At 38.5% G+C, this 20,556-nt stretch overlaps 1 protein-coding gene across 2 annotated transcripts in view; it reads left to right on the forward strand.

Annotated features, from left to right (window-relative positions):
* The first annotated feature begins 71 nt into the window (after positions 1-71).
* The window catches only part of cramp1 (cramped chromatin regulator homolog 1), a 22,048-nt gene continuing 1,563 nt past the window's right edge, over positions 72-20,556 (forward strand). Inside the window, exons 1-18 of one of the 2 annotated variants that reach the window (XM_051106397.1) lie at positions 72-174; positions 2,469-2,839; positions 4,951-5,153; positions 5,522-5,675; positions 6,874-6,957; positions 7,066-7,114; positions 7,297-7,382; positions 7,727-7,850; positions 10,486-10,567; positions 10,770-11,603; positions 12,519-12,687; positions 14,740-14,900; positions 16,156-16,224; positions 16,398-16,479; positions 17,151-17,261; positions 17,359-17,528; positions 17,624-17,810; positions 17,912-18,064. In XM_051106397.1, the coding sequence (XP_050962354.1) occupies positions 2,470-2,839; positions 4,951-5,153; positions 5,522-5,675; positions 6,874-6,957; positions 7,066-7,114; positions 7,297-7,382; positions 7,727-7,850; positions 10,486-10,567; positions 10,770-11,603; positions 12,519-12,687; positions 14,740-14,900; positions 16,156-16,224; positions 16,398-16,479; positions 17,151-17,261; positions 17,359-17,528; positions 17,624-17,810; positions 17,912-18,064 (3,088 nt within the window). In that variant the 5' untranslated portion in view covers positions 72-174; position 2,469. Of the gene's footprint in view, positions 175-1,582; positions 2,088-2,468; positions 2,840-4,950; positions 5,154-5,521; positions 5,676-6,873; positions 6,958-7,065; positions 7,115-7,296; positions 7,383-7,726; positions 7,851-10,485; positions 10,568-10,769; positions 11,604-12,518; positions 12,688-14,739; positions 14,901-16,155; positions 16,225-16,397; positions 16,480-17,150; positions 17,262-17,358; positions 17,529-17,623; positions 17,811-17,911; positions 18,065-20,556 lie in introns of those variants that run through there. The other variant, XM_051106396.1, reaches the window with a different exon arrangement.

Genomic DNA, 20,556 nt, shown 5'->3' on the forward strand with positions numbered 1-20,556 from the left:
CGTGCGTGCTATCGACCAATCAGAGGATTTGTTTTTGAGTTGTGGTAGGCGTGTCTGACAGCCGAGGAAAACAGGAAGGGATGCAGCTCTCAGTGTTTCTCCTGCTACCCCTCTGCTCTGGTCTTTCTGGATACCGTGGAGTTTCTCAAGGCCAAAAATAAATCTCCCAAGCAGGTACAGAACTCGTAAAATCATTTTCTGTCAAGACGTAATTATTCATGACACAACCGAGCTGATTATGAGACTTCAGCAGAAACGAAACGGTAACTGTTTAGCTAGCAAGTTAGCGAAGCAACTTTGTCAACAACTGTGGTGCTGACATGAACTGTTACTGGTTAGGTATCAGTTGTTGCATTCGCTTATGGTGTAATCAAACTAACAGTCCTTCCGTTAAGCAATATGTTATCCCCCCAAAAGACGCTCTAAGCTTTCTGTGGGCTGACAAGCAACTATAAACAAGCAGCCACCCAATGACATTGTGACTTTGACAGTTGAACACTTATCAAAAAACTAACCCTAAGTTTAGAATTAGGGTTGCTTTGATAGCTAAACCACCTGGATTTACTATCAAACAGTACTCACAATGGTGCATGTGACACTAAATCAAGTTGTCACTGTATGTCAAGCTGTTTTTTCACACATGCCACTGTTGGTGCCCAGTCAAATGATGTACCATGTTTGAAAATGCAGAGTTTCATGCAGTGCAAATTTGCTCTTTAGCTTTGTACATGCTAAGGTGTCTATACTAGTGAGTGCATTTCACTAAACGCTCAATGATATAAAAACATTTTGTTTCTGAATGCTCTCCTCAAATAGTGACTGGGCACTGGAGTATTGACAGCTGCAGCTGTTGGTAGCAGTGGTTGAGCAGCTGAAGTCAGCATTGCCTTGCTGTATCTTATTTCATAAAGACATTATAACAATGTTGTTCCTAGGATAAATCAAGCAAAATGTTGCTTTACACCTTATATATATAGGCCTGGTTTCACAAACAAGGCTTAGACTAAGCTAGGATTAGGCAATAGTTCAATTACAACATGAAAGAAATGTTTATAAACACGCCTTAGAAAAAAACAAAAACATTACTGCATCTTGAGACAAAACAAAGCTGCTGATATGTTTTAAGATCAGTCAGTGCAAGTTTCTTTCAGCTGAAACAGCTCAGACTTACATTTTAGTCTGGGACTAGACTTAAGCACTGTACAGGTTTATTTCTTGGCTGCAATATTGTTGTAAATATAATAGGAAGCAATAGACCTCTAGCATCTAAACATGCATGGCCGGTGTTCACAACTACACTTACAAAGTAAAAACTTCAATGTTTGTTCTTTTTGACAGTCTGTTGTGTCAAAGCTGTTATGAACTGAAGACACACCCTAATCAAGCAAAACATGGTGTTAGTTGACTAATGCAAACTTTTTATTTTAAAAACGGGCATAGGTGACAGATTCAAGAAGGAGTCACTGCCATATATGCGGTTACTAATGTTTAATGTTTAAGTTTTTGCTGTGCATGCAAAGCACCACACCCCCTCTCGCGTACGTGATCTTTATGTGCTCTATCAAGTCTGTCCCGCTCGTGTTTGAGATGATGAAATCAACGTCCACTTATCTTGGGATAAATTGGCACTGTGGGTGTCAGTGAGCGAAATTTAAATTTGAATAATAAATCAGCTTCTGATCTGATAGTTATGATGACGTAGATAGAGTAAGCAAAGTCCAGGGAGAGAAATAGTGGCTGCGTGCATTAGGTTTGCATTGAGCGGTAAATGCCTGAAAACGGACCAGGATTCAAACTTAGCGTGGTCGTGCGATGTATTATCACAAACATGTGCTAAATGACAGGTGTTTGTTGTTGTGCTAAAACTAGTGAGTTTGTGAGTCAGAGTTGCTGTGGCTACGAGAGCTCCCAGTTGCGCTGCGCGGAGTTGAACCCCAGTAGGAGCAGCAGCCAGGAGAGGACGACTTTGCCTGACCTCGTTCGCGCTTTGAATATGTTCAAATTCGTCAAGTTTTGCTCTCGAAAACCTTCGAACTCATGGTGAAGCGAAAGAAGACGCCGTCTGCTTCCGAAGAGCTCGAGAATGGGTAAGGGTGCTGGAGAAACAAGCACTTTAGATAGAGGTCGAATGCGCGAAAGATTTGCGTTGTCGTCTGTCGTTTCTGCAGGGCGCTAAAGTGAAGGCGCTCTCGCTTGAATTTCAAGGTAAATAAAGGGCAGCTCGCAAGTCGAGCCACGCGAAACTACACAAAAGGGAGGCTGGGATGGAAGCACGATGTGTGTTTTTGCTCGCATTCGTGAATAGTCGAAGGGCTGTTTTTCGATGCGATTTGTCGGGACGGTGAGAGGGGATTTGAAACAAACAGCGGCGGCCATGTTGAGTTGAGCAGAATGTCGTCTTTCCAAGTTGATCGTTGTTTTGTGTCGCGGAAAATGTTTACGATTGTGCTTCGTTTGTGTTTGCGCAGGATGACAGTGGGCCAAGGGGGCGGTTCGGGAGTCGAGGGGCCGAGCAAACCGGACCGAAAGCCCGAAGGAGGCGAGGATGGAGAGAGCGCAGATCAGGCGAGCGAGGAGACGAGTACAAAGAGAGTCGGAGAGGAAACACTTAATCCATCAAGCACGGCCAGCCCCGGTTCGGCTCCGACCCTTTCCACCCAAATATCAAGCCCGCCCGGAGCCCAGGTGAACCCGACAGCGCTTTCCCCGGTGCTGGCAGCCCCCAACAACCAGGACCAGCATCATTTTCTCCGCTCCAGCGTGCGACCTCCGAGCAAGCGGATACGGAAAGATGCCTCGTCCCCGGCGCTGAACGGTCACGGCGGTGCGAAAGCGAAAGGTGAGTGGCCATCTCGACGTGCGTCCGACGCACACCTGTCAGTGCATCCTTTCCCTGCACTTTCACCTCACTTTTGACCGTGTTCTGCAGCATTTGTGCTGTCGTCTGTGAGTCTTTGGGCTGCTTTTGCTTTGACAACGCGGAGAAGCTCTCATGCTTTCTGGAGTGAAAGTGACTTGACAATCTGCTCAAGTCCCTGAAATCTCAGCACTGGGAGGTTTGGGTTGCTTGTAACCACATTAAATGCTTTAATAAGCATCAGTGCACTGTTTTAAATCAGCGTGCTCGATGATTATTTATTTATTTCCCTTTCATATCACTAGTTTAGCTGTCACACAGCAGCAGGTGACAAATCACTGAGGAGTTTCATTCTGATGCATCTGTTCAGGAGATTGCATCAACACTAAATCTGACCACTTACCACAAAGGGTCAGTTTGATGTGCCTTCTGAAAGCTGAATAAATAAGCTTTTCATTGAAGTGTGGTTTGTTAGGATGGGACAGTATTTTGACTGAGATGCAACTATTTGAAAATCTGGAATCTGAGGGTGCAAAAAAACAAAACAACAACAACAACTAAACATTGATAAAATCGCCTTTAAAGTTGTCCATATGAAGTTCTTAGCAATGCATATTACTAATCAAAAGTTACATTTTGATAGCGGGAAATTTACTAAATATCTTCATGGAACATGATCTTTACTTAATATCCTAATGATTTATTTTGCATAAAAGAAAATGGGTCATTTTGACCCATACACTGTATTTTTGGCTATTGCTACAAATATACCCATGCTACTTATGACTTGTTTTGTGGTCCAGGGTCACAGATCAGGATCACAAGTCAGGAGTTTGAATGATCTGTTTTCGAGTGGTTATAAATGGAAATTGATGTTTATTTTAAATTTAGACAATAGGCTTGCATGCTGTAAAGTATTCTGGGGTGCTCTCATTGCATGCTCTCCTATGTAAGTAAGGGGGAGAGTTATTGGCTTCTCCGGTTCCCCACGTGTTGTTTTTGGACCAGTGCACTGAGCAGCGGGTCTGGATGCTGTCCGAGGGACTCTGTACATACTTCCTGACACTCTTGCTGACATACACGCACATTAACACAGTGTATAAAATGATTTAAATATGCTAATAATTTGTAGGCCTTCTTAATTAAGAACAGAAGTATAGTATTTGTGACCCTGGACCACAAAACCAGTCATAGGGGTCAATTTTTTGAAATGGAGATTTATACGTCATCTGAAAGCTGAATAAATACGCTTTCTATTGATGTATGTTTGTTAGGATAGAACGATTTGGCTGAGATACAACTTTGAAAATATGAAATCTGAGGGTGCATAATACAAATAAAGTTGTCCAAATGAATTTCGTAGCAATGCATATTGCTTATCAAAAATTATGTTTTGATGTACTTATGGTAGGAAATGTACAAAATATCTTCAAAAGATCTTTACTTAATATCCTAATGATTTTTGACATAAAAGAAAAATCGCTCATTTTGACCCATACAATGTATTGTTGGCTATTGCTACAAATATACCCCTGCTACTTAAGACTGGTTTTGTGGTCCAGGGTTACATTTTTCTTAGGTCTTGGTCTGACATTATGCAATTATTTTCAATATTAAATTTCATTTGTTTGATCTGATAATTTGATTTTTAAAAGAGTTGTGAGTTGGGTTTTGTAAACCTCTTATGTTCAAAAATAAATTTAGGAGCCCAAAGTGTTATAAATAAATTGTGGTTTCACAGTCATTCAAATTAAGCTTGCTTACATCAACACTCTTCACTGATATCTTTTGTGTGTGAGTGAAAGTTGTTTTATTTGTGTGTGTTTAATATTGTTTTTTTTTTTGTTGGTCTAGCTATGCCTTGGTGAAAGTGATATATCATGGTGTTCAGTTAAATGAATAGTCAACAGTGCTCAGTAATCTGAAAAACTGTATTTTACATTAGAAATCTATATTTATGCACAGTAATGCATAGTTGATGCTTACATAGATGCACATTATGATATTATTGTTTATATGTACTTTGTGTGTATATATGTGTGTGTTCAACAACCGACACACTAACCCTCTTTCTTTTCCTTTCTGTTTGTCAGGTGCAGAAGCAGGTCCCTCTGTGTGTGTGACAGCCGCTGCAGGTTCAGCTGGAAGCTCTGGGGCAGGTGGGACATCCAGATCGGCCCCAAAGGGCCAGGGTCCTGCGGAGAAGGAAGAAGGGGGGAGTCAGAAACGAGTGCGCAGACAGTGGGAGTCTTGGAGCACTGAGGACAAAAACACTTTCTTTGAAGGACTTTATGAGGTGATTTTTCAGCTTTGATGGTAACAAAACTCACTCAAAGCTCTTGGCGGCTCTTTGGACTCTTAGCAAATTGCAGGATTATTTTCAATGATATGGGACAATAACATTTTCCGAATTCCATTATCCACATTTCCATCCCTCCCTGACTTGCCAGGGATGAACTGATATTTAAATCTCCTAATAGTTTTAATTTGTTTACATGTCATCTCTAATGGTATAATTAAGGTCTGTGATGACTTGTATTAATTTATTTCTTAATAAGTCCTGATTTGTCATGTAACTGAAGGTTTTTTGTATTTCATTAAGTCTTTTGGAAAACAGCTATAAATAACTTTTCGTCTTTTATTCTCTCTCCTGTCCTCTCATAGCATGGGAAGGACTTTGAAGCTATTCAGAACAATATTGCTCTTAAATATAAGAAGAAGGGTAAACCGGCAAGTATGGTGAAGAACAAGGAGCAGGTGCGCCATTTCTACTACAGGACCTGGCACAAGATCTCTAAACACATTGATTTCAACAATGGTGAGACTGACAAATGCACAGTTTATACTTTGTATGACATTTATGGCTACAGTGGAGTCCTTTGTTTGATAGGAGGATATTGTCTTGTGGAAAGCTGTCCTCTGTCCTGCTTCTCACCAGACTGTTAGTTGTCAAGATTAGTTCCTAAATATATAAATATATAGTGGTCAGTAAGATATATTTTTTTGAAAGAGCTAAAAGTGACAGTAAAGAAATTTATAAGATTGCAAAAGATTTCTGTTTCGAACAAATGGTGTTCTTTTAAGCTTTCTGTTCAAAGACTCCTGAGAAAAGTTTGTATTTTACAGTTTCACATTTTACTTTCACACTAACAGACTTACTTACCAAAAATGTGTTTGGTGCTATTCAGAAATGGTGGTACCTACATGACCACTGCTTTGTTATTTACCTTTGCCGTTGTTTTATTATTAAACTTTACCTTCCAAGGTCAAGGTAATGTGCACGTAGCAAATATCAGGTGCAAACAAGTATGAGTTTAAATAATCTTTTCAAAACCGAACAGTAACTTAGCTAGTTTCTCATACTTTCTCCAGTTGAGATTTCGTTTTCTTTGCATGAATTCTAAGATGGTCTACCTGCAAATGCCTCTTCAAGTTTGCTGTATTAGCTTTTCCCCCACCAATTTTCAGGCATGGCTCACATTGAGTTCTGTTTCCCATCATGTCACACATAATTTGTTTGTCCACCAGTCAGCTTGCCACAACAAAGATGTACCTGTCATCCAATTTAAATTCAGTCTGTCACCTTCATCTGTCTTATAGTTTAATTTTCTTGGCTGCCACACTGCCTTGTTTTTGTGAGTCAGGGTGTTATCAAATCATGAGTGTGTTCACAGCATGCACATTTGTTTGCCTGTTAATGATTACATATATTGCATCCTTATTGTGATTTAATAGCATACGGTAGTGTAATATAAACAGCATTTCCCTCTACTGTGACGTTACACAATTTCTGGTCATTTATTGGTTGATTCAAAGTATGCTACCATTCAGAAGTTTGAAGATTTATACATATATTCAGCATGCATTAAATTGATGAAAACTGACAGTAAAGACATGTACAGTTTCACAAAACATTTCTATTTCCAATAAATGCTGTTCTTTTAAATGTTCTATTCATCAAAGAAACCTGAAATAATGCATTCCTTCTATTTCTATTGCTTTTGTTGTCATTTCAGTGTATTCACGTGTGCTGAAAAAGTCCTCTCAGGAGCTCTACGGCCTCATCTGTTATGCTGAACTCAGGAAGAAGGTTGGAGGCTGTAAGTATATCAGGCAATTGGTTTTCTTGATCAAGGGGGACATTTTAAGTGTTTGCACATGGGACATTTTGAATGTAACATTCCTTGATGTCTTTCTTTTACTTCTAGTGATGGATGACAAAAATGTGGCCAAACTAAATGAGCTTATCCAGCAGGGGTAAGTACGTGTGTGTGTGTGTGTGTGTGTGTGTGTGTGTGTTTGAGAGAGAGAAAGAGAAAAGTTAATAATGCACAGTACTGATTATGTAGGTCATGTCTGATGGGGACAGCTCCTGTACATCTCTGTAGGTTATGATCATATTAAGGTACATGTATAATTTTGTGTGTATGTTGTTTCAGGGCCACCACAGTGCGTTCCAAAGGCAGAAATCTGAGAATCAAAGCTCCCATGTGCCGTGCATTGAAGAAACTCTGCGACCCAGATGGTGTGTATGACAGAGAAACAGAGAAATTGCTTTATAGACTCTTGAAAGATTGATTTTGCTAGCAAGTTAAACAGACTGAATAGGACTAAGAAGAGAACACTGACAAAATGGAGCTCTATGGGTATTTAGGTGGACCAGGGCGGTGGATGAGTGTGCCATGGCTGCTCTCCAGGGTGTAGGAGGAGTGGTTTTTCATGGTTTCCATGGTTTCGGGCTGTGGGACTGATTGGAAATGGGTGGTGATGCAGATTTAGGCCACCATCAGAATCATGGAGTTGGTGTTATGAGATTCATAGTGTTTTTTTTATTATTATTATTTTTTTTCTTCTTGTTCTCTGTTTCAGGTGTGAGTGATGAGGAGGATCAGAAGCCTGTGCGTTTACCCTTAAAGGTGGCTGTCGAACTTCAACCCCGGAGCAACCACTCTTGGGCTCGGGTTCAGAGTCTAGCCCATAATCCTCGGCTCAGGTGAGCTTCACTAATACGTGCACATGACCTCTCTTGGATACCTCACTGATCTATCTCCTTTAAAGGAACACGCCGCTATTTTTGAAAATAGACTCATTGTCCAACTCTCCTAGAATTAAACAGATGAGTTTTACCGTTTTCAAATCCATTCAGCCGATCTCCAGGTCTGGCGGTAGCACTTTTAGCATAGCTTAGTATAGATCATTGAAATAATTAGATCGTTAGCATCTCGCTCAAAGATGACCAAAGAGTTTGGATATTTTTCCTATTTAAAACTGGACTCTTCTGTACTTACATTTTGTACTAAGACTGGCTGAAAAATAAAAGTTGTGATTTTCTAGGCCGATATGGCTAGGAACTATACTCTCATTCCGGCGTAATAATCAAGGAACTTTGCTGCCGTACTATGGGTGCAGCAGGCGCAATGATATTAGGCAGCACCTGAAAATAGTCTCCATGTGCAAGCAGGTGGTCACATTGGTTATGTTGACGGAAGTTAGCCTATTTTATCAGTAATGCCATCTTGCTCAAAACTACAGAAGAGTCCAGTTTTTAAATAGGAAAAATATTGAAACTCTTCGGTCATTTTTGAGCTAGATGCTAACGGTCTAATCAGATTCAGTGATCTATGTTAAGCTATGCTAAAAGTGCTACCGCCAGACCCAGAGATCAGCTGAATGAATTCAGAAACGGTAAAACTCAGCTGTTTAACTGTAGGGAAGTTGGACAGTGAGCCTATTTTCCAAAATAGTGGCGTATTCCTTTAAATCAAACATTCACTTGGCTTATTTGTTATTTCATTGCTTATTGCAAAATGTTGTTTTGCAATCTTAAAGACAGTATTTTTTTTGTAATCTGCTTGCATTGGAGTTGGTTGGATTGGGCAGGAATATTTTAAGCACGAATATTGTAGTATACATATTAGGGCTGGGCGATAAAACACTTAATGATAATTATCGCAATAAAATTTTCCTCGCTAAAATAAGATAAGACTTCAAAAAAATGTTTATGCGCCAAAAGTGGAACGAAACAGCGCTACGCATTCGAACCACACTCCACGGGCTGTTTATCCACTTGGCTCAACACAGCACAATCTTACTAGAGTAGAAGTGTTTACTTGCTGATCAGTCTCAGTCATGTGAGCACCAAACTGCGCTGTGAAATCTAGTGTGAAGCACTTGAATTCAGTGAAGAACACAAATGACTTGGTGATTTAAACTATTTTAAAGCCAGATGAAACCATGCTGACGGGACATACACTGTGCACAACGAAACAGTCAGAAGGCTTTTCAATCTACAAATCGCCATCATTTACCATGGATTTACTGTAGTTACACTAACTGAACCATGATATTGTGGCATAAATATGGATGTTCATTTTTGAGTCTTTTTATATTCGTAATGTAGACATGTATTAAAGGAGCTTTTTGTTTGTGCATTTATACTAAATGTATTTAGTCTACTTTCATACAAAATGCGTAGAAACCATATAGTTAAATTTTTACTATGGTATTGAGGCACTGTGTGTGTGTTTTTAACTGTGGTTGTCATGATCTAAATACATGCTACTATGGAAAACCAATAGTTAATTTTAATAAAACTCAAACAGTCAGAACAAGTAAATTTCACCGTTTAAAAATGAGGTTGTTACCATTTTTAAAAATGTTATTAATATTATATTATTAATAATATTTCAGCCTGCACTGCAAACTGCGCTGAAGATACGCGTCATCAGTCAAGCAACACAAACCCGTTTCATGATTTGAAACAACATCACTCATTAAAACACGCAGAAACGAATAAATTATTTTTTCTCTGAAGATATTTTTTTGTTAAGGAGAAATGACTGTAAAGTCTGAATAATTCAAAGACGTAAAGCGTATGTTATGTTTTGATCATGAAGAGTAGTTTAAAACCACATTTAAGAGTGGTTTCTACAGCTTTCACCCAAGAGCAAAAATCTGCCTTTAAACTTGAAAATATATATATTTAGAATTTATCGCAATAATTATGGAAATAGACTGATATGAAAAAAAAAATTGTGGTAATTTTTTTTGGCCTTATCGCCCAGCCCTAATAAAGAAATTTTTTATTTATTTATTTATTTTGTATGTTGAGTTAAGTGTAGTTTTCATGCTGTCAGTGTTATTTTTGGGTTAGTTTTAGTATATTTGTTTTTTGTTTATTCAGTTTTATTCTATTAGTATTGGCATACTTGGTGTCATTGTAATGTTGAATGAAATAGTGAGATTGCTTCACAAATTTTTTTTGTTTTATTTTAGTTTTGGAGTCGCGGAAAACAATTTTGATGCATTTAGATTTTGAATCAAAATACAACTCGATTCGCCGGTGAAACACCGGACTTCTCCTATCATTTTATCTAGACCCTCTTGCAAGCTTGTGCTCATTTGCTTCCATTTTTTTCTTCTCAAAATTCAGTTAAAAATCAGTACATAGAACCAAGTTCCTTACTTTTTTTTTTTTTGTTTGTTTGTTTGTTTTTTTCGTTTTTAGTAATGTTACACTTGGATGTACGTTACTATACAGAAGAAAAGATCTGTCAACACTTGCATTTCATTGTGACATTTAAAGTACAACAAATTTGGTGATGCCTATCACTGTGCTGTGTTTGTAGGATGGTCGTCGAGTTGCACCGGAAGGTCTCCACTCTCATTGAATTCCTGAAGCAAAAGTGGGCTGTCCAAGATCAACGAATTGTATCCTTGCATTCGGATCTCAGCCAGAGTTCTCAGCATGCACAGTCAGGAGTTTAATTTCCTTCCTTTTTCCTTCCTCGTCTGTTTTATGAGATACATTTGTGATAGATTTGGTTGCTTTGTTTGGGAGATTTGTCAAAGATCCCCATACCCAAACCTATGTGTTTGATAGCAGTAATTCCCCTTAACTTGTCACTTGTAGCGTAAGAGCCTGGCAGAACGAGAAGCTCTGGACGGCCTGGCCCAGTCTAGCGAGTCGGAGGACCTGTTCCTGTTTCCGGCAGAGAACAGCACAGTTACTACTTTGCCAGGTGTGGCTCGTGTTGTGCACTCAAAAGCTTCCTGCACGGTCCACTGGCAGGAGAGTGGGCGTGGCCGGACAGGTATTAGGGACTTACCCGCAGCTCACATTTTGGGAATTCAGCCTGCAAGAGGAAAATCAGGCAAGTCTGGTCCGGGGGCAGGAGACCAGAAAAAAAGCGAAGGACATCCTGTTGACGGTCCTGATAGCAGCACTTCAGCTCCAGGGTTGGAGACCAGTGGAAACCCAAACCTGAGCACTACCTCTCCAGTCAGTCCAACCCTCGCTCCATCACTCCCCACTGGACCAGAGGGGAATGCGGTGGGGACTCTGGAGCAAGAGGCAGCGAGTCAGACTCAGACTGATGCTAGTGGGCGGGACAAAGAGACTGTGACTCAGGGAGACTCTGCTCCGATTGAGGTCCGGACTGAGGAGCCTGGAACGGTAGGAGGGGTTGCAACAGAAAAAGCACCACCACAATCAGAACCTCAAGGGCGGGGCGAGGAAGTAAGCGGGACTGGACGATCTCCTCAGCAAATCCAAAACGAAGGTTGGAGCTCACAGGGCTCTGAGAATGTGACACTGGCAGAAGTCTACCTCATGCTGGGCAAGCCTGGGAAACTACAGCTGGAGTATGAATGGCAGCCTAAACCCCAACCCTCAGCTCTGCCTGCCACTCAAAGTGTGCTTCGGTGTCTCCTGAGACTTGTGTCATCAGAGGTCAACCCCAAACCTGTGAGTCTGTTTTATCTGTTTAGTCGCCTCAAGGCGACTATAAAAAGTCACAAAACAAGCTTTTGTCAGAAATTGTTCAATTAAAGCGATAGTTCACCCAAAAAATTTATCTCATATTTTTTTTATGAAATCCAGAAGCTTTCTGACCCTGCATAGACAACAACGCAAATTAAATGTTCAAGGCCCAGAAAGATAGTAAGGACATTGTTGACATCAGTGGTTCAACCTTAATTTTATGGAGCTACAAGAATACTTTTTGTGCAACTTCTCTTCCATGTCAGTCTTTAGACACATGTTCATGAGAGTACCATGACGCATACATGTGCATGCCTCTGCTTGCAAACAAGATGCATCACATCCGGGTTCTATGTCATAATGCAGACTCTTGTGTCAGCAGCACCACACGTATGCGTCATGGTACTCTAGTGAACGTGTGACAAAGACTGACATGGAAGAAAAGAAATTGTTGAATAAAATTGTTACTTTTGTTTTCTTTGCGCACAAAAAATATTCTTGTAGCTTCAAAACATTACGGTTGAACCACTGATGTCACATGGGCTATTTTAACGATGTCCTTACTATCTTTCTGAGCCTTGAACGTGTCAGTTGTGTTGCTGTCTATGCAGGGTCAGAAAGCTCTCAGATTTCATCAAAAACATCTGTTCCGAAGATGAACGAAGGTCTTACTGGTTTGGAACAACATGTTGGTAATTAATGACAAATTTCATTTTAGGGTAAACTATCCCTTTAATACTATGCATGTAAACATCAGGGATGCATATAATCTAGTTAACACTAGGATAATTAAATTACATATTTGTTAATCTATGCTTCTGTTTGTTTATTTATTATTTAAATTACATTTTTCAACCATTTTTATTTATTATTATTATTTAATTGCATTTTTTTTCCTAGACCCCAGAGGTGTGTTCAGTGGGCACTTCACCTTTGAAATCAGGTCAAGAGGAATCATCTGTGACTCCTCCAGGCAGAACTCCAGCTGGGGCGACCCGCAGTCCTAGCTGGGGTCGACAGCAACATGCAGCGCGCTCAAAAATACTTCTGAATAATGCAGTAATCACAGGTACACTTAGATGTAATTCTGTCAGAATATAAATGAAGTGTATCTGCAACACTATTTGGAGTTGCAGAAATAGTGACAGTTTCCCAAATATCCCCCCTTTGCCTTTGAATGGCAGGTACTTCCACCCCAAACTCATGAACAGTTTTTATTATCTCAGGCTGTTTACCCTGCTATAGGGAAATCAGTATACAAATGATTTACTTATAGTTGCATATTAAACTGGTGAAGTATGCGTATATATATATATATATATATATATATATATATATATATATATATATATATATATATACACACACACATTTCGCTGCGGTCCAAAGTTTGAATACGATAAACTCTGACCTGCGAATTTGTATCACGTGACACTGTGTGACAAACAGCAGATCAATACGTCACAGCTTGACCTCATAGTTGAATTAAAAAAGAACGTAAATTTAAAACTGCAGTGCTGCAGGACAGTGGAGTAGATTGTATGTGTTTTTACATTTTAGATGTATTATTATGTGTTACGTGTTGAATTTAAGTTTTTAAAAAGACGCTGCAGATCATAACGTCATATCACGATCGTTGTAGCTTCCGAGAGAATTTCACATGAGTCTAGTGTGAGAAGTTCACTTTAAGAACAAATATTTACAGATAATTTACTCACTCCCGTGTTATCCAAGATGTGTCTTTCTTTCTTCAGTCATAAAGAAATTATGTTTCTTGAGGAAAAAATTCCAGAATTTTGGACTTCTATGGTGTTCGTGAGTTTGAACTTCCAAAATGCAGTATAAATGCAACTTCAAAGGGCTCTAAATGATCCCATCCAAGGAAGAAGGGTCTTATATAGCAAAACGATTGGTTATTTTCTAAAAAAGTACAATTTATATTTTTTAACCTCAAATGCTTGTTAGTCTAGCTCTGTGATGCGCATGTGGGCTCAGGTCAATACAGTTAGGGTATGTTGAAAAACTCCCATCTCGTTTTATTCTTTTATAACTTCAAAATCGTCCTACATCGCTGCAGACGTACAGATCCAGTGTTTACAAAGTGAACGTGCAAGCAGGGTCAAACACGCAAATAGCACCATAGAAGTCCACTATATGGAGAAAAATCCTGAAATGTTTTCTCAAAAGACACAAACATCTTGGTTGACACGGGGGTGAGTAAATTATCTGTAAATTTTTGTTCTGGAAGTGATCCTCTCCTTTAAGAGTAGTATTGCATCGTTCATATCTTTGAGTAGTCTTTAGCTGTATCAGATTTATAAAAGACAGATACAGCTTTATGCCCCTCTCCGAAAAAACAGCCGAGTTCCTGGAGGTGTGCTGTGGGCGGGGCTAAAGACTAATGAGCATGCAAAGCTTTTGTGTAGCGATTGTCTACCAGCTGTGACATCGACATAATTCCCTTAATGCTGTGTTCACTGGAAAGCTCAACAAGGTTATTTCTCCATCACAGCCAAACTCACACTTCTTTGGTGACACTGTGATTTCGTGATTCTAGAAAGAAAATCTTAAATTTTTCTCGAGCAAGTCCTGTGCAGTGCTGCCGACAACTTCCGTAACTCAAATGAAGCACATTGATGGGCGCTCTTGCTCTTGCTCTGGTTGATGTGTGCGCGAGCTCTTCCGGGAGAAGTGCCTATACAAGGAATTCCACCCTTTATGATGTCATACAGGGCCGTACTTGGGGGAAAAAACTTCAGAAACCTATAAGAATCCCAAAAGAGTGTTTTTGGCACAGAAATACAGCATCATACATCCAACTTTTGGCTATGTTTAACATGAGAATCCTAATCTTTAACAGTGTAAATAAGTCAGAATGCATTAAACAGCATTAGACATCCCCTTTAAATACTGAAACGCTTCACCTTTAAAGCCAGTGTAATAAACATCTTTCCAGAACCGAGTAAAGTTTATTGCAACAGATAACGGCTGGAAAAGCCTGGAGTTTCACCTCTTCTTGAACCAAAAACATCGTATTGACTCAATATTGTGACAAAATTGCAGTGTTGCTGTTGTGTATTAATTTGACCAGCTGGAACTTAAATAGATGTGTTCTCCACAGGTGGGAGAAACCTGCCGCGTTCTCAGCTGGCCTCTGGAGGTGACAGTGAAGGCTTTGCTATCCCGACAACCCTGCCTCCTAACAGCTCCCGCCAGTTGCGCATGTTCTCTCCTAATAAGGAGGCGGAGCTAGCCTTTCGCCAGCAGCTTGACTCCATCAGTGTAAGTTGTGTCATTTTTAAATATAAGAAGTTGTCAACTGGCCAAGGCATATACACTACCATTCAAAAGTCTGGGATTGAAATTTTATATATATATAAAATAAATAAATATATATATATATATATATGTGTGTGTGTGTGTGTGTGTGTGTGTGTGTGTGTGTGTGTGTGTGTGTGTGTGTGTGTAGAAAGAGAGAGATATTATTGTTTAAATATAATTTAAAGTAATATATTAATATATTATGTATATATTAATTTTTTTAAATCTAATTTATTCTTGTGATTTTACAGCAGTCATTACTCCGGTAAATTGTGGCTTTAAATGATTCTTTATGGACAGAATATGACGAACGCTTCATGTTTATTCTTTGCACTCTTTCCAATCATTTTTCTTTAACAAAATAAATATCTTAATGGAATATTATGCCTTTAATGAGTAATATTGTTTCAGATCAAGACACTGGTTTGTGTTGCCTGATAATATTATTAATAATAGTAAAAAAATATCTTGTTAATACACATTTGATAGTAGCTTGAGTTCGGATGCAGATGTAGATTTATGTTCATTATCAAAATCAGTAATATCTAAAAATTGTAGCAACCTCATTTTTATATGGTGAAATTTAACTATTCTGACTGTTTGAGGGTTTTTTTTTTAAATTAACAATTGCTCTTCTGTAGTAGCATACATTTAGATAATGTTAATAACGGTTAAAACCACAAATGTAGCACCTCAATACCATGGTAAAAATGTATAATGGTTTCTAGTTTTTTTTTTTGAAAAACAGTAGTCTAAATGCATTTAGTATACATGCACAAACACTACTGATTCATCACAAAAAATGCTGTAATTATATTTCATTACTCCTCCTTCAATACATTTAATTCTACATTAATAATATAGTGAAATTCCACACAAATATACCTGCAATTCTGACACAATACCACTGTGCTATTACAGTTAGTGCTACTACAGTAAATCTATGTTAAATGATGGTGTTTGTAGATTTAAAAAGTCTTCTGACTGTATCGTTGCACAGTGTTTCTCCTGTTTGTCAGTGCTGTATCATCTGGTTATTTGTGTTCTTCACTGAATTCAAGCGCTTCACACTGGATCTCACAGAGCTATTTAGTGATCGCAACTGCTCTAGTCAGTTTTATTTATTTATTTTCTCTAAGGAGAAAAAGGTACTCATTTATTCATCAGCAAAATTTTTCCTCTGATCATGTGTTTTTTTTTTTTTGTTTGTTTTTAGTCAGATATATTTTCAAAGCAGCGGAAAATAGGAAGGGGGCGTCCACTAAGGAAACCTCTCGTGGTTCAGGTGAGTGTGAATCTAAGAAAAATAAGAAGTGGGGCTTCTTGCTTTTACCTAGGTGCTGCTTTTCACATCAAATCTGTTTTTGTTGTTGTCGTTTTTAATCTTACAGCTGTCAAATGAAAATGATCTATGTATGTATTTATTTGTTTGTTTGTTTGTTTGTTTAATTAATGCAGAGAACACTGCTACCACGAACAACGGGAGACACGTCGCCTCATGTTTGCTCCGTCTCTATTTTCTCCAATTCATCTGCTACAGGTAATAAACCACACAAATGCGTAACACTTCGTACATGCAGTGGCCCAAGTATTTGGAGACTTACGCCACACTTAAAAGGATAGTTCGCCCAAAAAAGAAAGTTCTGTCATTAATTACTCACCCTCATGTCATTCCAAAACAGTCAGACCTTCGTTCATCTTCAGAACACAAATTAAGATATTTCTGATGAATTCTGAGAGCTTTAAAATAGTCCATGTGACATTAGTGGTTCAACTGTAATGTTATGAAGCTACAAGAATTAATTAACGGATTTCATTAAAGAAATATCTTAATTTGTGTTCTGAAGATGAACGAAGGTCCTACATGTTTGGACCGACATGAGAGTGAGTAATTAATGACAGAATTTTCATTTTTGGGTGAACTATCCCTTTAAATACACAAATGTCAGTATATAACAAAACACCAAATCACACCATAGGATGTTTTATTATAGCAAAAAATACAAACTCTTTTAAAGCAAAACAAGATGTACTATTCACAATTCAGTATTTTGATAGCTTAACTCGACACCGGCTACTTAAAACTAGCTAAAAAAAGTCTTAAACAAGCGACTTGAGGTCAAGCAGTTCATTTTTAAGTGTCCGAATGTGTTCAGGATGACTGTATCTGTCTGTCTGATCTTAATGCAGTCACTTCTTTCTCTTTGTCAGGAACCGGTTCGTTTCGTCCAATACAAACTCGTCTCGCCCCATCGAACCGCCAACTTTCCTCAAAAGCTTCGTCCGCTACAGCCAGTTCTGCACCCACTACTCAGCTGTCCAGTAAGGATCAAATCAAAGCTAAATGATAAAAATTGGGGGTTTTTTATCCACTCAACATATGAAACCAACTGCTACGTGCTTATCAACTTTGTTTCAGGTGCAATTGACCTGGCTGCAAAATCTGCAGGTATTATCCCTGGCAGCCCCTGTCGGGAAGTGGAGGCCCCTAGTATAGATAAGGCCATTGTGGAGTCTGAGGAGGCCATGGACTCGACACCTGCCGCACCTGAGCTAGAGCCAGATCTACTTGATCAGGAGCCTTCTGAGGTAAGAACTAATTGCCTTCCCTAGATCCTCTTTCACTTCTGGGCGCACAATTCATCTTAGTCTGTTTGTTCTCATTTTGCTCTCTTTATCTGCAGGAATCCCTGCAAAATGGTGTCTCTCCACCATCTCCAGGGGGCGGGGACTCGCTCTTGGCTCCTCCCAGTGTTGCTTCCCTGTTGGATATCTCTCTACCGGGCCCCCCAGAGGAGTCTCTCCCTTCTGGAGAGCAACAAACTCAAATCAGCGACTCTATTATTGAGCTCGCCATCAACTCGCACTATGGTATGACCTATAGGTTTGAACCTGAGTATTAGAGGATTTCAGTGGCATCCTTTTGTGGTAGTTTTATGTACTCGCTCACTTTCGGTCTGTCTCTTTCTCAGGTGATGGATCATTGCTCTCACCTCCTAAACTCAATGGAAGTGATAGATCCAAGCTCCTTCCCTCTTCGTGCGACAGCTGGATGCCGTCCCCCACACACGACCCTCAGTGGTACCCCAGTGACTCTACTGATTCAAGCCTCGGCTGCCTGCTCTGTAAGTATCAAACACATCTCAATTCCCTATTAGCAACAGATGTTTGTTCTAGATACTATCAGTAACACAACAGGAAACAAAATGGAAGGCGCATAAGTTTGATTGAGCTTTTTTTATATGTGTATATATGCACTACCATCCTGTCAGTAAGTTGTTTTAAAAATAAATGAATCCTTTTATTCAGCAAGGGTTACAGTGATACAGTGTACAATGATACGAAAGATTTCTGTTTCTAATAAATGTGCTTTTGAACATTCTATTCATCAAAGAATCCTTAAAAAATGTATTTTGTTTCTAGGTTTCCTACAAAAATATTGTTTTAATGTTGATATTAGTAAGAAATGTTTCTTGAGCACCAAATGGGTATATTAGAATGTTGTTGGGATTGTTTTGTTTTTTTGGTTTTAGCTTTTCAGTTTAGGAATTATGTGACACCGAAGACTGGAATAATGGCTGTTGAAAATTCAGCTTTGCATCACATGATTAAATGACATTTTAAAATATTTTAATTTTGAAGATATGTGTTTTAATTTGGAATAATATTTTACAATATTATATATATATATATATATATATATATATATATATATATATATATTTTTTTTTTTTTTTTTTTTTTTTTGGATCAAACAAACGCAGATGTATTGAACAAAAGAAAGAAACTTTTTTCAAAAACAAAAATCATTTCTATAGATGGATAGTAGGGCTGGGTAAAAATATTTTCTCTGATTTTAAATGATTTTCATGCAGGAAGGGAAAGTGTAAAAGGCCTAAGGCCCCAATCAGACAGAACCAGTTTTTGCAGTGTGAGGCGCATTTTTGATTTGTTTTCTACTGGCAGTGAGCGTTATGCGTTAAGCACCCCGGGCGCCTCACGTTTTAACCCCTTGCTTTTGCCGGAGCACTCTGAGCGCTTGAATTTGAACAAAAAAAAAAAAAAGAAAAAAACTCTGAGCAGAACAGCGTCCGACGTCATCACGTTTTTTCCCCATTGTCCAATCGAATGAATGGAATAGCGGGCCTTCCGTTGTGGTGACAAAAGTTTACCCTGCAGTGATGGAGGAGAAACTTTTGGTGTCTATCACGGGTTACCCGGAGCTTTATTTTTTTTTTTAAGGTTTTTGCTAATATGACAGTTTGCTTAACAGCAAAAACCAAAGATTTTAAAGCGCTTGTGCTATAATCCTTTGATTAGACTGACAGGACTGCTGATTTGATGGTTGCCTAGCAACATAAACTGCAACGCACTACTTCTTTTTTTCTTCTTTTTTTTTTTTTTTCAAAGTCACCAAAAAAGGCATTGCAGCACCTCTCTTTTTCAGACCTAAAAGCGTGTTCAGTGTGATCGGGGCCTAAGTATTCTGTAAGCTGCTTGCTTATTTTATTCAGCTGCAGCAGGACACTTTGTAAAAAGACAGAATAAGTATGTTTGACATCTAAAAGTTTCACTTAATTTTTTTTATCAGATTTTTTTTTATCTTATTGGAATCAAACTAGGAATTGATAAGAATCAGAATTGATAAGCAGAATCTGAATCGGATGCCCAAACAACCCCCCTAATTTTAAATGATTCTCATTTTTACGAAACAATATTGATTCCTAAATCCCAAGAATCGGTTAGTCTAGTCTTTTTTCAGTTAATGAACGGAACATTGTGGTGCACCTCCCGTCCATTAAATAGTAATAAGCTTTGTTACTTTTAATATGAAACAGTCTCAGATTTCAAATTCTGTCCACTTTATTACAATATTCAAATAATAATTGCCGTTTTGCCGTTGTTTAATGTGGAGTGACAGATCGCTTTAGCAGCTCAGTTAAAGAAAAGCAGCAATATAAAGCGCACGTGAATCCTCGACTTTAATAGCAGTTTTAGCATGAAATAAACATGAATGAACATCTGAAGGTATGTTAAAAAAGGAGTACAACTAACCGAAATCCATATCCTTTTTCATGTAATCACTCAAACTGTGTTTCAATAACAGTTTGTAAACAATGTCACGTTAAAAACACATTTGGTGACCATAAGCTCGTTAGTTAGCTAGAAGTACAAATCAGTTCATTTTAACCGCCAATATTATAATGTAATACCAACTCACTCTTGTGTATATTTTACAGCATTAGTTGACAGATTTTTTTCCTTGAGGAAAATTTGGGATGTATTTTATCTGCTATATATCCAAAATAATTGATATTAAATCAAATCTGAAATTGATTTGAATCGCAAGCTTGCCATGAAAATTGTAGCAAAACCTAGCATCGAGATAGATAGATAGATAGATAGATATTCCACTCTATGTCTTTCAAAGGTACACTTCCTTTAAAAGGAACTTAATGTGTTAACTTACTATTTGGATGAATTGATTTCTTTATAATGATTTGTTAAATTATGACATCCCTAGTTTCATTTTTTTCATTTTATATGTTGCCTAAGGTATCTATTCAGCAGGTACAAGAGGCTGGCTTCAGACTGAAGCCAAAATATCCAGTTACCT

This window comes from Labeo rohita, chromosome 3 (genome assembly GCF_022985175.1).
Source record: "Labeo rohita strain BAU-BD-2019 chromosome 3, IGBB_LRoh.1.0, whole genome shotgun sequence".
Classification (NCBI taxonomy): domain Eukaryota; kingdom Metazoa; phylum Chordata; class Actinopteri; order Cypriniformes; family Cyprinidae; genus Labeo; species Labeo rohita.